This window comes from Ursus arctos, unplaced genomic scaffold (genome assembly GCF_023065955.2).
Source record: "Ursus arctos isolate Adak ecotype North America unplaced genomic scaffold, UrsArc2.0 scaffold_11, whole genome shotgun sequence".
NCBI classification, from domain to species: Eukaryota; Metazoa; Chordata; class Mammalia; order Carnivora; family Ursidae; genus Ursus; species Ursus arctos.
The window spans coordinates 3,624,113-3,639,615 of NW_026622775.1; the positions used below are offsets into that span (position 1 = coordinate 3,624,113).

At 40.4% G+C, this 15,503-nt stretch overlaps 1 protein-coding gene across 1 annotated transcript in view; it reads right to left on the minus strand.

Annotated features, from left to right (window-relative positions):
• Positions 1–3,803: 3,803 nt before the first annotated feature.
• The window catches only part of PAPSS1 (3'-phosphoadenosine 5'-phosphosulfate synthase 1), a 95,827-nt gene continuing 84,127 nt past the window's right edge, over positions 3,804–15,503 (minus strand). Inside the window, exon 12 of the mRNA XM_026499139.4 lies at positions 3,804–4,535. Within this exon, the coding sequence (XP_026354924.1) occupies positions 4,397–4,535 (139 nt within the window). The 3' untranslated portion in view covers positions 3,804–4,396. The remainder of the gene's footprint in view (positions 4,536–15,503) is intronic.

The following is a 15,503-nucleotide window of genomic DNA, read 5'->3' on the forward strand; positions in this document are numbered from 1 at the left end:
ATTAGCCTATGCTTGTTTTAGACAAATGTATTTTTCTCTTTGCAAAAACGTACTTGTTTTCCTAGTCTAGGAAGTGCAGAAGCTGGACACAGGGAGAAAGCGAGGGGAAAGTATGGCTTACCCAGGAGCACCGTTTTGACCGCCTTAGATGTGCATGTGACGTATCTGCGTATTTAGTTACTTTGTTGACTAGAGAACAATATTATGAACCAAAGTTTATAAGGTCTCCTCTCAAAGATACTGGTATCACGGTTTCTTGGCCAAAAGACTACATCTTTACACATCATAATAATAAAGGAGCAGCACATCGCCTCATGTAATTCCTGACTATAACCTTCACTCTATAGGTAAGAAAAGTGAGGCCTCGTGAAGCTGGTCACAAAACCAACAAAGAATTTGGTTGAATTTGACTTCCAAGCCTGAATTCTTAATCACAAAACTGTACTTTCCCTTAAGCTTGTTCTTTGGCTTAAGCCAAAACATCGAGATATCCAAGCTTTCAACTTTTTTCTCACTCAAGATTTTTTAACGGGTGCATTATGAGTAGCCGTCGGATTAGCTCACTGCGTATCGAAAGTTACATTCCTCCATCTGAACTGATGTCGTACACGTGTACGTGCCCCTAGATCACACAAATCAGCACCAGCCAACTCTGAGGTTGAAAGTCTTTCACGGCAAGTTTTGGGAACCCAGGCGGTGAGTCCAGAGGTGTCAGACGTAACTCGTCTTTTGAATTACTCGAACTGGGTTGGTTTTTCTTGGGGGAACTGATTGTGCAGCAAGGCCCCAGCATGTTTACTTTTAACAGATGCCTACGTTCCTTTGGGCTGTTGGAGTGGTTGTGCCCTTGGGGGAGAACACACATTTTTCAAACAGGATAAGCTGGAGCTGGAGCTGTTGTGAGAAAGACAGAGAGGTAGCCCATGTTCTAGCTCATTTCAGTGGTGATGTTTTCCTTTTCTTGACAAAGGCAGATCATTCTAGACGCTCAGTGTTGGTGCAAGTCTGGGAGGTAAAGGTCCCTGATGAAATTTTCAGTGTTTCCTATTTCACTTCCTCAAATCTAGGCCCTAAATTCCCCAGGAATGTGGGGAAGCAGGAAGTCAGGACCAGGAGGTGGCTTCGATCTTAACCCACCCTGCTTTATCAGCCCGCAAGTGCCTATCTTTAGGAGGCTGGCTCTTACCTCAGTCCAGAGAATACTGATTGGGAGTTAAGTGGGCAGATGTTCTCTGTGCAATATATATAATTATATTCAAGACAAGAATGTGTGGAGCAGGGAATGGAATCCAGCAAAAATATAACCAAAAAGGTTTGTACGCCCTCGAAGAAATATACCACACACATAAAAGAGGCCCAATGGCCAAATACCTCCTTACTTTGTGAGCCAACCCACCCCTGGATACATATGTGCTAATAAAAATAGACCATATGTGGGCAGCACAACTTCCGAATTTTTCTTGATAAAGTATTTGAATGCTGACTTCCAAGAGACAGACATAATTGCTCTCCTCTTGGATGAAAATGAAACTCAAATATGTGGTCTTGATTACCAGAGTAGAACACAGAATTGACAGATTTAAAACATTATATTTCTGCCAAGATGATTGCACTTTCTTTTCCTTTTAAAAAAAAAAAAAAAAAGCCTTTTTCCATTCCCTTTTCCAGCTGATGGATAGATAAAAATGGCACTGAGATTTCCAAGACCACTTGGCAGGAGAGGTTTGGTAAAAGGGCTGAATGTTTTGAAGATTGGTTTGGGCTCTTTTTTATGAAGTGGGAAGAGGAAAAATTAAATGTCTGCGTGAGAGTTGTAGATTCAAGACACACATACCAACCTGTGGACTAGCGGAAATCATTGGGTGCTTTTATTTTCTCCCATCTCTCTGGAACACACAAGTGGGTGGCCAATCCCAACGACCCAGGGGCCTAGAATCACATTTTCATCATGTCCCTCTTTGGGGGCCTGGAGGCCAGGGGGCACAGAGAGGACTAGATTCAGGAAGGACAATTACATGATAGAACAGGAAGTTCTTTTTTAGACCACATTTCACCCTAATGCTGTTAATATTAACTTCTCCATGTTTTCATCTTGATTTTTTGAGTACATTTTTGTAGTTTTGAAAGGACAGTTTTTGAAGTGCCAAGTATTTTTTAAAAAAATGTTTTCTTCTATATTCTTAACTCTTAAAATATGCTGCTGAAATTTAACAGTATCAAGCTTTTTACATGAAATACACATTTTTTTCCTCACATGCTTATATTATAATCAGGGTTCTTGGTGGCAAACAACAGAAACTCCAGATAATTTTGGCAGCAAAGGAATTTATAGGAAGGCTATTGGGTATCTTACAGAACTGATGGAAAATGCAAGAGAATGAGGCTTAGGAAATGGTCAGGAATGAAAGGGGGCCGGTATGGAGGACTCACCCGAGGTCACACCACTGGAATATTGCAGGTGGGCTACTGCTTCTGCACAGGAGAGCCCATCCCCGGGGGTTCTCCTTCCACATGACACTAACAGCCCCCAGAATCTCAACTCTACCACTGCCACCACGAAACCATGACTCCTTTGGTCTCTATTATCTTGGCATCACCTCCTACACATTCAACATTTTAGGCAGGGGTTTCTGAATTAGCCAAGGTGCTATGCTATACCTTAGCTGTTTGTGGTTGGAGAGGGAAAACCTACGGTGCCCTTCCACCTTTGTAGACTTATCGAAAGGAGCTCTCCCTCAAGAAAGAGATCTAGATAATGTGGCACCCAAAACATATCAATTGTCGCCTCTAACTGTTCCCATAAACATATCCATCCATATACTCTCCATTATCTGCTAACGAATATTTCTATTCAGTATCCACTAGTGAATAAACCTATCCACTAGAAAGTATCTACTCATAGTCTCCATTCTATTTATCACATTTCTCACTAACTGAATCCCTGTGTAATCAATTTTTACTTTTTTTTGCATTTTCCCTCCTATTTCTCTACCTTAGGGGTATTTTATTCCCATTCACCTTAATGACAATATACTATCTCCATGTATACTCTGCCATCTCTTTTTAATGCTAAATTTTTAAGACCAGATCATGATTATTTCATAGAAAGTATGATTACAAATCAAAACTGCTGGCATCCCAGGGGTGCCTGGGTGGCTCAATCGGTTAAATGTCCAATTTTTTACCTCGGCCCAGGTCTTGATCTCAGAGTCATGAGTTCAAGTCCTTGTCGGATTCCATGTTAGTTGTGGAGCCTACTTAAAAAAATAAAGAATAAAAAGGGGTGCCTCGTGACTCAGTCAGTTAGGTGTCTGGCTCTTGATCTCAGCAAAGGTCTTGATTTCCGGGTCATGAGTTCAAGTCCTGCACTGGGCTACACGCTACTTTAAGAAAAAAAAAAAAAAAAAAGCTGGCATTCCAAGCAAAGTTATATATCCATCTCCTAAATAAACATCCCCCTGAATAGTCTACTTGAAGATATTCTACAAGAGCAAACTTGATAACGCCACCCCATCCCCAAACGGACTGTCATCCCCCTAGCTCCCTCCATCAGGTCTCTATTACTAGTACCACCACCTTAGGTGTTTAAGAATATGAGAGATATTTGGGTAACCGGTTTGAGTTTTTGGATAGACTGAGAATGCACTATCATTTCCCCACATAAAAATTCACTATGAAACACAGTGTAGGAACTAACTGTTAGATTCCAGTAATGAAAGGTACCTGTATTTTCCCTCCTCCATCAGAAACATTTCTCAAGAAGGAAAGGTTACATGTAAACAAAACAAAAAATATCACATAAATAAGAAGCCAAAAAGTTTAATGTTACTGAATAAGGAAAGTTCATTCAGGGCTTACACAGATCATAAGAACAGATAGATTATAACGGCTGAAAGATCAATAGCTTATTGGGAGGAAAGAAGAAAGCAGTTTATATTTTCAATGTAGAAAAAGAAAATCTAATTGCTACAGATGTCTTGTAAAATTCCCAAAACAAAGTCTAGCCAAGTTTATTGTTTAGAGGATTTTTTTTCTTTCGTCAAGGGATGAAAAATGAGATTCAATATGTATACTATTGGTTACAACTAATACAACAGCTTGAAAAAATCATAAGACAGAAGCATAAATATAATATAAAAAGACAAGATTTTAAAACTGTACTGTAGGAATATTAACTATAATAAGTGGAAAAGATACATTAAAACCAGCAGAGTGTTACACTATTTCAAAACAAAACTCGTAAGGCAGACCAAAACTGACGCTAGTTAAGGAAAGCGGTCTGTTTTTAGGAAGTATATCCGGACAGACACCACCACAAAGAAATGCCAACAGTAATTACATGGTCCCCTCTTGTTACTCAGTGAAGTGTCAAAGGTGGAGTGACTGGGTTAACAGCTTAAGCTTTCTCCAAGGATTTGTAGTATTCCATCAGCACAGTCCAGGCTTTGGGAGCCATGAAACCTTCTGGAGGTTTCTGGCCTTCTCGAGCAAGTTTGCGCATTCGTGTTCCTGAAATAAATTCAAAGTCTTCGTGGCTGAAAGAGGGGAAAAAACAGAAAAAGAAAGAAAATGGTTTCCCATTTTTAGAATCTTAGTGATAATGAAATTTTAAAAAGCTTTTGTTCTTCTGTTCATGAAGCTTAATGGAAAAAAAATCTGGATAAAACATAGTAATTGTAAAATGAATGATCAAGCTGATTTCAGATTTGCCACTGAACAAAGAAACACCATGCTCTCAAAAATGACCCATTTTTTGAACCAGGAAACAAATTTTAATTGAAATTTTTACTGACATCACTGTATATTCACATGCAATTGTAAGAAATAATACAGCAAGAGCTCCTGTGCCCTTAACCCAGTTTCCCCAATGGTAGTATCTTGCAGAAGTAGAACACAGTATCACAGTCAGGTTTTCTGTATGGACACAATCTACCAATCTGATTCAGATTTCCCTAGTTCTACCCGGGCTCTGCCTATTTAGTTCTATACAATTTATCATATGTGTAGGTTCACGTATCCACCATAGTCAAGATGCATTAACAGTTCCAAAACCATGACCATCCCCTGACTTGCCCTTTTATAGCCATACCCACCTCTTCCCCCTACTTCCTCCTCCCCAGGCCATGCCAACTACTCATTTGGAACTAGAAATTTACAAAAACAAGAAAATATTAAATCCAATTTAGCTACCACAGATTGGAAACTTTTTAGGAAGTTGAAATCTGAAAGGTTAAATGCATAATGGGACATTAAGAGAAAAACTATAATTGTTTTATAGCAAAAGCAAGTTACGTAGCAATAATGGATACTATCCCACTGATAAGATACCATAAAAGTGATGTTAGTTCTTCTCATCTTCTTGTATTAAAAAACACACAAAGGCCCTTAAACCACGAAGCACTGAGCACCTACGGCTATGGCACCTACTGTCTATTAGTCATTTCACCCTCCTCCCTCCAACAAGGAGAACCAACCTACATAGCAGACCAGGACCCAGCAAGAGCTCTGGATCCCTTAGGGTTACCAGATCACAGGCTGTGTTTACTCCTCATTAGGAGAGGTATGTTCCCTCCCCACTTCATTCTTTGTGGAGTTAACCTGGGGATCATAAATCATAAACTGCCACATGCTTCTCGGGAGATGCCAAGTATGTTTTTTTAACTAATAATCACACTGCCAGGAATGTACATTAAGGAAATAACCAGATGCACACGAACGTTATGCACAAAGGTAGCTATCTGAAAGTTGTTCTGGGATAGGAAAATATTGTCAATGACCTGGGGGTTGAAGGTTCTAAATAAATTATGGTACCGAGCTGAGTAAAATAATGAGGACATAAAACTTAATGTGCAATACAGATGCAATTTTGTTAAAATACAGTGTGGAGAGAACACTATAAAGAAATATACCCAAATATTAATAGTGGTTATTTCTATACAGTATTATCACAAATGCTTTTAATTTTGCTCATGTTTTCTACCATGATTTTTATCAATTATCAATATCAAAATCAAATAAAAAATATCAAATATCAGTAATTTTTATGATGAGTAAAAGTTCATTTTAAAAAATCTCTACCCAAAGTGATTTTAAATAATTTTTAAAAATTGAACCTTAAATTAACCTGAAACCTCAATCACTTGGAATACCCCCCTGGGGGAAAAGCAGATAAATAAGGTGCTGCAGTAGCATTATGCTTCCTATTCTGGTCTCACAGTAGTTGTAACAGCTATTAATTCACACTTACACAGCTGGCATTAATTAACAGCAAAGAGTACATCTGAATGGTACTAGGAACACAGAAATATTTACTAACCAGTAATCAGGTACTTTACCAGCTTTCGTATCAGGAACTCAATAAATATTTGGTGAAATATAAAAGAATGAAAAGGTATATTTATACACAAATTCTACTGGTTCAATACAGAACCACGAATAGTCTTAAATGAGTCACTACTCTCCATCTTCTGGCACATAAAGGGGAATGCAGGGTTTCTGATTGCTGTGCCGAATCTGAGCTACTGGTACATTCCCTTTTATCTAAATCTAGATTACTCACACTAGCGAGTTCTTCGTGACCTTCAGAAGGACCTTGCTGACCTCCACTTTTGGCAGGGGAACCCACATACAACCTTCCTAACCGGGTTCATTTATCCACCTAGGAGCTCTCCACCTGTGGGCTCCAGACCAAGAAAGGCCAAGTATTGTGATTTCCTCATGATCCAAACTGTGTACCCGTTTCTGGTCTTCCTGCTTTTCTGATTTTGTCTGTGTGCTTAACGACCCCACTGCTCACGGGGCTTCTAAACCGTGCCACTGGTGGTCTTACCACCAGGCTCTGTGTCCCTCTTTCGTCTGGCCTGGCCCCCTGCCTGACCACAACTGTTAGTTCCTAAGAAAAACACGACTCTTGGTCCTGAATCAAGCTCCACCTCTTCTGATTCACTGTTGGCCCCACTTGCCAGTGAGATACCCAGACTTTAGTGAAAGCCCCAACACCCTTTGAAACACATCTAAACACTTTATTCTGGAATACTCCACATGGAGGATAGCAATACAGAAGAGGGTGACTCATTTCATCAGTCACGGGAAAATCGTCTCTTACCATCAAGCAGAAGACCACTACTTAAATTCAGGCACGCAACATCTTCCCTAGTCACCCTGCCTGCTCTTCCTAGTCCCTCAACTACTAAAAAGACAGGGAGAGACACATGCATTCAGCTCAACATTTCAACAGCTCTCATCTGCTTAGGCAAAACCTCTTTTAAATGTCTATATAAATTTTCAGTGATGATCAATAAAAACGAAAGGTTAACAGACACTGCTTAAAAGATGGATCCAAACAGTTCCAACCTAGGGGCTATCTCTCACTTCTATCATCTGTTCAATGTGTAAGACAAGCGACATCTTCTCTAACGCACGCGCCCGCGCAGACGGCTGGTTACCACAGCTGACACGGGAAGCAAGCCAACGTCTTTCTCTTATACAAATGACAACCTCAGGGGAGAAAAAGAAATTTAATGTATGTGAGATGGGCCTAGCAAGGAAGCAAGACTGTGAGAGGAGATTTCAAAACATTAAGGTTGGGGTTAGAAACAATCTGTAAATTTATCAACACTAAAATGAAAACTGAGTTGGAGAAAACGGGTAAGCTCTCCAAAGAAAAACAACTTAGCAAAAGGAAAAGCATTTGTGAAAGGAGTAGAAGGAAAGCCAAGATGAAATGGCGGTCACAGAAGAAGAGAAATTCTAAAGTGTTAAAGGCCACAGAGAGGCTGAGAAAAATGACCACGAGGAAAAAAACCCTACTGGACTTACAAATCAGAATTTAAATCTTAACTGAAGAGTTTTAGTAGATGGTGAAGAAAAGAGATAGAGTAGTAAATTGGCAGAGATACAGAGTAGGAAAAAGACGAGATTTTTTTTAAAGGAAAAGGGGGGAGGGGTTAACAAGTATACGGGTGGGAAAAAAATAAATGGCAAGACTGAGAAAAGGGAGGAGGATGAAAGCCAGGAGAGAAATGAAAGATGGAGAAGGAAGTCTGGCATGAAGGGCACAGGAAGGGGGGCTTTGACAAGAAGGAGCATGAGGAATGAAGGAAAGAAGAAACAGTGGTGATGTGGGCTTAGAAAAAGATGAGGCAGTTAACTGCAGGATGGCCTCAACCTTCTCAATAAAGATGTGAAGGCTGCTTTCAGGGGTAACAAGCAGTTGTGTGGGAATGGACAAATAATAGAATCCACCAACACTGCTGACTCTGTCTGCTGGCCGGCCAAGTTACCCCTGAGCAGCAGGCTTATTTAGCAAAGCCCAGGTCAGAGAGGAAGCCAAGAGGGTAGAGCAGTCCACAGAGCTACCCAACTGTATCCACACACCCTCACGCCAACCCGATATACGATCAGCTTGTTTAACTCCGGAGGCTCACTGATCAGCACCCTAAGTAGGCTTCGCTGAGGAAAATTATGACCCTAGAGCTTTATGACCATGTAAATTTAAAGTTTGGTTTCAACAAAGGAAATCTTGTGTCCCATGCATCAAGCGCTCATTCCTGAAGGCAAAGAGAAAGAAGTGAGAGCACAGCTTGCGGGATGACTCTGTCCTGACTATTTGATGAAAGGAAAAAAGCCAGACCAATTATAGCCCTTTCTTTCCCCCACAATGCCAAACTGTCTGGAATCCAGAAGTTTGCTTGCATTCCTTCTGAAATTGCATTTTAAAACCAAGGTCCCTGGGTACCTCTTTTCCTGATGCTATTTCACACTCCATCTGCCCTGCATGCCACAAACATTTCTTCATCACATGAAATGGGAGTTTCTGTTCCCACATGGTGGTGGTTCCACTCCACCCTGGCTACAGAAAACACATTTCTTTTCCTCCTCCTCATACTCGTACTGTCACAGAAGGATTTTACTTTTTATCAGAAGTCAGGTGCAAAGACTTGGCACAAGAGTCACATTATCCATAATCAAATCGTATTTTTCAGAGTTCATCCTTAATTAGACTTCATCTTACAGAAATAATTAAATCAAGTAAAAACTCAGACATTGGGGGGGTAATCTAAAACTAGCTTTCCACTTTACCTGTGAGTAATCAGGGATCTGCGAGAAGCCGAAAAGGCTACTAAATAAATGAACCCGAGGCTTTCACTACAAAGCCTAGGATCCTAATAAGCCATCTAATTACACTAGGTAACCAATCTCCTGCGGCACCTGAAAAAAGCACACACAAATATGTTGGATTTTTTTCCTTCTCAAAACCATCTGGTCATAGATTCTTACAATCCACAGCTCTTCAAGAAAGAAAGGGGTTCGAATGGCAGGGAGGGGAAAAAAGCACATCTAGCAAGCTACATGGGACCCTGCGGGATGGACCAGCATCTTGTCCCACGTGGGATGTACTAACTACATGTGGCCAGCATCTTGACTAACTCCAAAGTACAATGACTCTTGGCCATTTGTTGAAGATTTTAAATTTTTACAACCATCTGCTGTCTCTTAGGCCACAGATGTGGCCATCAGAGCCACCAGCACGAGTTGCTAAAATGGACAAGAGTAGGGGTCAGCAGATGGCCTATCAACTGTATCTTTTGAAGGTTCATATTCAATTAGATTGGCCTTTTAAAAAATGCTAACTGGACGATACGCAGAGAAGCAATGGGGAATTTCTTCTCTGATGGAACTAAAAATAATAGTGGTAACTTATAAGTGAATCTAAGAACTATTTTGGGTCTACTTTTCGTCCAACTTGAAAGCAGCTCATCTATGATTCTGTGTAGATCAAAACACTAAGAATTCTTAGGCAAAAATCATCTCTTCAAACCAGATAAACAGTTACTTATGGCTTTCTTTCCAGGAACTAAAAAGCACCAGCTAGCATAATACATGACAAATTTAACAATTTTTAGTTTCAAACCAAAAGCGAACTGAAATACACAAAAAATATAATTATCTACAACCTACTTACCAAAATCCGTAATTCATGATGTTTTCCTCCCAGCACCCCAATCTCATAAGTAAAAGCTAGATTACAGCTCCTAACAGACATTCAGTCAAATAAGAGATTTCCAGGACTGTCCTAAAAAGTGTACTGAAGTCAACTCAATTTTCATTACCAAACAGGGTCATGAAACCTGTAATCTACCACAGTGTGGACGAATGGAGGTCTTTAACTGAGTGCCAACGGACAGGTTTCAAAAGGATCCAAAAACATCTTAATGGGCAAAATGGGGCTTCTGTGTTTTCAACGGGAAGAAAAGCATATCCATTTTCACCTGCTCCTGAGAGAAGCCTCTGATTACTCAACAGCGGACTCCAATTCTCAGAAAGCTAAACCCAGACGCTCTCAGGTGCCATCACCCCCATAAAATTGTCTGGTATGAGGCACGTGGCTGAACTGTGGTTGTGTGAAAACTTCCTCTCAGCAGACTGCCCTGGCCTCTTCTGAGCAGCACAAGGATGTCCCCGGGTCCTGCTTCCAGTATACAGGCTACTTACTTACCGGAGGTTATAGAAGGAGAAATAATACATTTTCAAAGGGTTTTTCAAAATTAGTGACCCAAACAGCTTAAGCATCCATGAGTTAACCAGAAAATTAGGTAAACCCAGGACATTGTTAGATGATAAGGACATTGCTTTGACCATATTAAATAACTTCCTTTGTATTTCTCACCAGGATTTCTTTGTCTTGTGATTTGCTTTCTACTTTTGAGCCACATGGACTATCCTCATTTAGAAACCAAGACTTCTATCAATATCAAAACATCTAGATCAGCCCCAAATATGAAAGCAAAAAGTCTGGAGAGATTTATTTAAAAAAAAAAAAAAAGCATATTTTGGAGTTGTGACTAATGATGAAATAATTAAAAAGAAAATAAGTACCCAAATAAGCCAATGTTGTTACAAACTTCTGATTCTTAACAAAGGTGAGCAACCTCACGTCCCCTTCCCCAAGGCAAACACCCTAGGATGCACCGGACTCCCCACCCACCCAACCAACCAATTATCTGGCCCCATGTGTCAATAATGCCAAGATTAAGAAAGCCTGCTAAACAGCACGTTGTTAAGAAAGAAACTGATCTGATATTGTTATAATAAGGAAATCCCAGTCCTACCTCCAAAAGGGCAGAAAACATAAGAAAAATGAGAAGATCCCAAAGTCACAGGAAAAAGAAAAGCAGATGGGGGGAAAAATTCAAGACACCAAACACAATACTTGTGGCTCTTTCCTCCTGGAACTCTTTGCAGTCAGCGAGATCAGTGATGACACAGCACGGCTCTACAGTCGAGGGGAGATCACAGCCAGGCCTCAGCAGCGCAGCATTTGAAGGTCCAGATGCGGAAACACTATCATCCACGTGTGCTGGACAAGGGCTGCAAGAGGTGGGCCTCGGTACGGCGAGCACATGCTACCTGAGGACACGAGTGAGCTGTGAGGAAGCCTCTCGGCCAGCCTCGCTCTGCAGCACGGAGAGGCCTTCACCACTGCCTCCTCAGTGCTATGCTGGCCACACAACCACCGGGACTGGCGGCACAGCGCGGCTCCAGAATGAACACGAGGGAGCCGCTGAATGTGTACAGAGAGCGTCTAAGACCGTGAAAAGACGCTCATGAAAAGTCAATAATTAAAAGCAGGATAGAAAAATTCCGTTATAAACTCAACTACGTTAAATGAATGTATAGTAAAAGAATAAAATCGAAGCACAGAAAAAAATTGGTGATGGCATGAGTGTTATTTTTAAATTGTTAATTTTGTTGGGGTTTTTCTTTTCTCCTTTTAAATGCTTTCATAATTTTTTTTTTTTAAATATGTGTTTGGTTATTTTTTTAATTGGCTGACCACTGGGGAAACTCATCCTATTCATTTGTTACTTCCAAAAATGCACCAAAATCAGGGTGCTGCACTCACCCAGAAAGCAGCAACTTCCTAGGAACAAAGGTTTGAAAGAGCAACACACATGACTGAGGCCCATTTTCCTTCCACCAGGCTGGGCTATTAAGAGCACCTTGCATTGCTCTAGTGGGAGACCCAGAATACTCTACTCTAAGGACTAAGGGAAATATTTTCCTGAGAACTGTCCCATTTGCTTTTTCTACTTTTTCTCTAGTATTTATAGTTACGTCCATTGATCTCATAAGAGTAGTCAAAATTGGTCAGGGCTTTGGGGTAGACAGAAGGAGCAGATCTTTGGCCTTTTTTGGTTCAAGGCTACTTTGGCGTTCCTGGCATTAAAAAAAAAAAAAAATCTTCCATATAATCTATTCCAGCACAGCAGAGTTCTGACTGGGACCCTTACATTGTTGGTTACCCTTCAATGCATGGCCTTCTCCCCTTGCCCCTCTTTCAGATGTTACAACTGGTTAAAAGCAGGACATGAGTACTACTGGGTTTTAAAATGAAAATACCACAGCATCTCCTTAGGATACCCTACCTCTTATTCCTAATATTAACCATAGGAGAAAAAATATATATATTTTACTTCTAGAAAACATAAGCTTCTCACTTCTCTAGAATGTTTTCCGAAGAAGGGTCTATGAAAGAATGAAGACAAATGTTACTACCACTATAGGTCATCTGTACGGCAAAAAGGATTTTGCAGATGCAATGAGTCACACAATCAAATGATCTAAAATAGTGAAATTATCTGAGTGCGTCTAACCTAATTGCTGAAGCCCTTTGAAAGCAAAGACTTTTCTCAGCTGATAGCAGAAAGGAAAGTCAGGGAGATGTGAAGTATCAGAAGAATTCACCATGAAGAGGTTCTATTGATGGGATGGAGGTGTCCACAAGAAAGGACCTAAAGTGGCTTAGAGGAGCAGAGAGCAATCCTTAGCCAACAGCCAGTAAGAAGATGGGTACTTCAGGGGCGCCTGGGTGGCTCAGTTGTTAAGCGTCTGCCTTCGGCTCAGGGCGTGCTCCCAGGTCCCTGGGATCAAGCCCCGCCATCGGGCTCCCTGCTCAGCAGGAAGCCTGCTTCTTCCTCTCCCACTCCCCCTGCTTGTGTTCCCTCTCTTGCTGGCTATCTCTCTGTCAAATAAATAAAATCTTAAAAAAAAAAAGATGGGGACTTCAGCCCCACAGCTGCAAGGAATTGAATTCTGCCAAACAGGGTCATCTTGGAAGTGGATCCTTTCCAGAACTTTCAGATTAAGAGCCCAGCCTGGCCAGAGAATCCAGTGTAGTCCACCCAGACTTCTGACCTAAAGAACTGTAAGATAATAAGTAGTACTGTTGTAAGCCACTAAATTTGTGGTCATGTGTTATGCAGCATTACAAAGCTAACAAATTAGCAACTTGGAAACACTGAAGTATAGCTTTAAGAGTCATCACCCAGAAACCACTAGAAAAGATGAGCTTTCCTGTGGAAAGTATATAAAACAAGGAAAGGCTATACGAAAAAGCCTTGACAGATGCCTACAATTAAAGTATTTTTTTAAATGACACTGGTAATAAGATCTACTCCAGCATTAAAACTGTGAAAATACTCTACTGATGTGACAATAACCGGAACTCACACACTCTAATCCACCTGTCCCTTCATTTACCCACTTCCACAAGGCGCTCTCACTCATGTGTGCTTCTTGTTGAGTCGCTAGTTCAATAATCTGAACCGTAATTTTGCATTTTTCTACCCAAAGATTTACTGCATAAAGGAGAAAACATTACAAATAACTGAATTCTCTCAAAGTTTGTTTGTAGTATCTGGAAGAATGGGGTTTAATCTCGTAGTCCTAAAACTAAATTTCCTTGAGTCACTATTATAGCGAACATGAACCTACTTAACTTTCTAAGTAAAAACAGATGATTTTTATCACAATTTCTATCAATATCTTGCTTGAAATCTTCAGTTTGTTTTTTTTCTCCCTAAGCCGTGTCTTACACTAGTATTTAATCAAATCAAAAGCTACAAAATCATTAATTACATAAAAGCTGGCATTGAATAACATCCATTAATCAAATCTAAGACAACCTCATATGTGCATAATTAATAACTGTGTTTTCTCACTACATCAAAGACTATCGCCTTTCCACAAAATTTTAATCACTTTCCAACATATTCCCATCAACTTAATTATATCTGAACACAAATATAAAAAATTAGAAAACTAAGGCAGTTTTAAGGCTTCCCAAGTTACAATTTATTAAGATTTGGTAACTCATTCCAAGAAAATGAGCCACTCACGCAACTAACAGAGAATTCCTCACTGGAAAATCTTACGAGAACTGATGTGATGACTTAGCTTTTGAATGATGAAAGAGGGACTTAAAGCAACACTACACAGATTAACAAAACATGAAAGCTATCAAGGGCTTCCCAGCGCATCAGTCAACTGCACACCAATGGTTCTGGGTCCTAGGGTGACTGAGTCACCTGATCACGCATGCAGAGAAACCACCGTCATGAGACATCAGAACGACTGTAAAAGAAAAGCCCAACTCTAGTTAGTTTTGTCTCCTTGACTCATCAGCATGGAAACTCACCTAAGTTTTAACTACTGAGCCACCAGCAGAATGATTCTATTTCTCTCTCCTCACTCTGTAACTAATCACTACTTTCAGAAAAAGATGATGTTCGTAACATCTTGTACACAAACTAAACAGATCAGCTGCACGCTGGATGAGAAGTAAAAGGTTTCCCAGCCCAGTGTTCCATCTCGGACACTGTGCTACAGACGTGTGGAAGGCAATGCTACCCTCCTTCAAGGGTTCCTGGCTGGGGAGCTTTCAAAAGAACTGCCGGTGTGTAGGCCTCTCCCTGGAATAAGTGAATCAGAATCTCCAGCGGTGGCCCTACATAATTTAACCACGAAAGAACAAGACTGTATTAGAAAGTTTTTTTTTGTTTTTTTACTTTCCTTAATATTTAATTTAAATTTTCAGTTTCAATCACCTTTTGTGGTAATATACTTCAAAGTTTACTAAAATTGCTTTTATCTCTCTTAAAATTCTCTTGTTAAAGCTCCCGAGGCAACCCTTTGGAAGAAAAGGCCCATTTGCAACTCTCAGCACGCCGCTCTTAGAGCTGCACTGTTTGTAAGACAGTGACACTGCACCGTGTGCATGTAAGTGCATGTACACACGCATTCATACACACATACACACACAAACAACATACACAGACATATATATTCTTAGGCCAAAACAAAACACAACACATCACAGTTTAGAACTATTTCTATGTGTTGGCAAATGCTGGTCTTCTATAGAAGTAAAAATGGTCTGGATTATTGCAAATTCTTCTTGGTGTGGTTCAGAAGTGCACTGGAATGTGGGCCACATTCCAGATCTTCAAAGTCCGTCTAGAAGCTCCTGTCTTGAGCCCCAGGTACAGTTAGGAGTTGCCTGCATCAGTTACGTAAGCCTCTTCTGTTCACGGACTCCTCAGACTTTCCTGTATTTTAGCTATAGTTCACCACTCTGAAAAGCCTGCTATCGCCCTAAAATTGTGCATTTGTTGTTCTCCAGAATTACTTAGACCATTAAATGGGAAGACTTAAACACCACT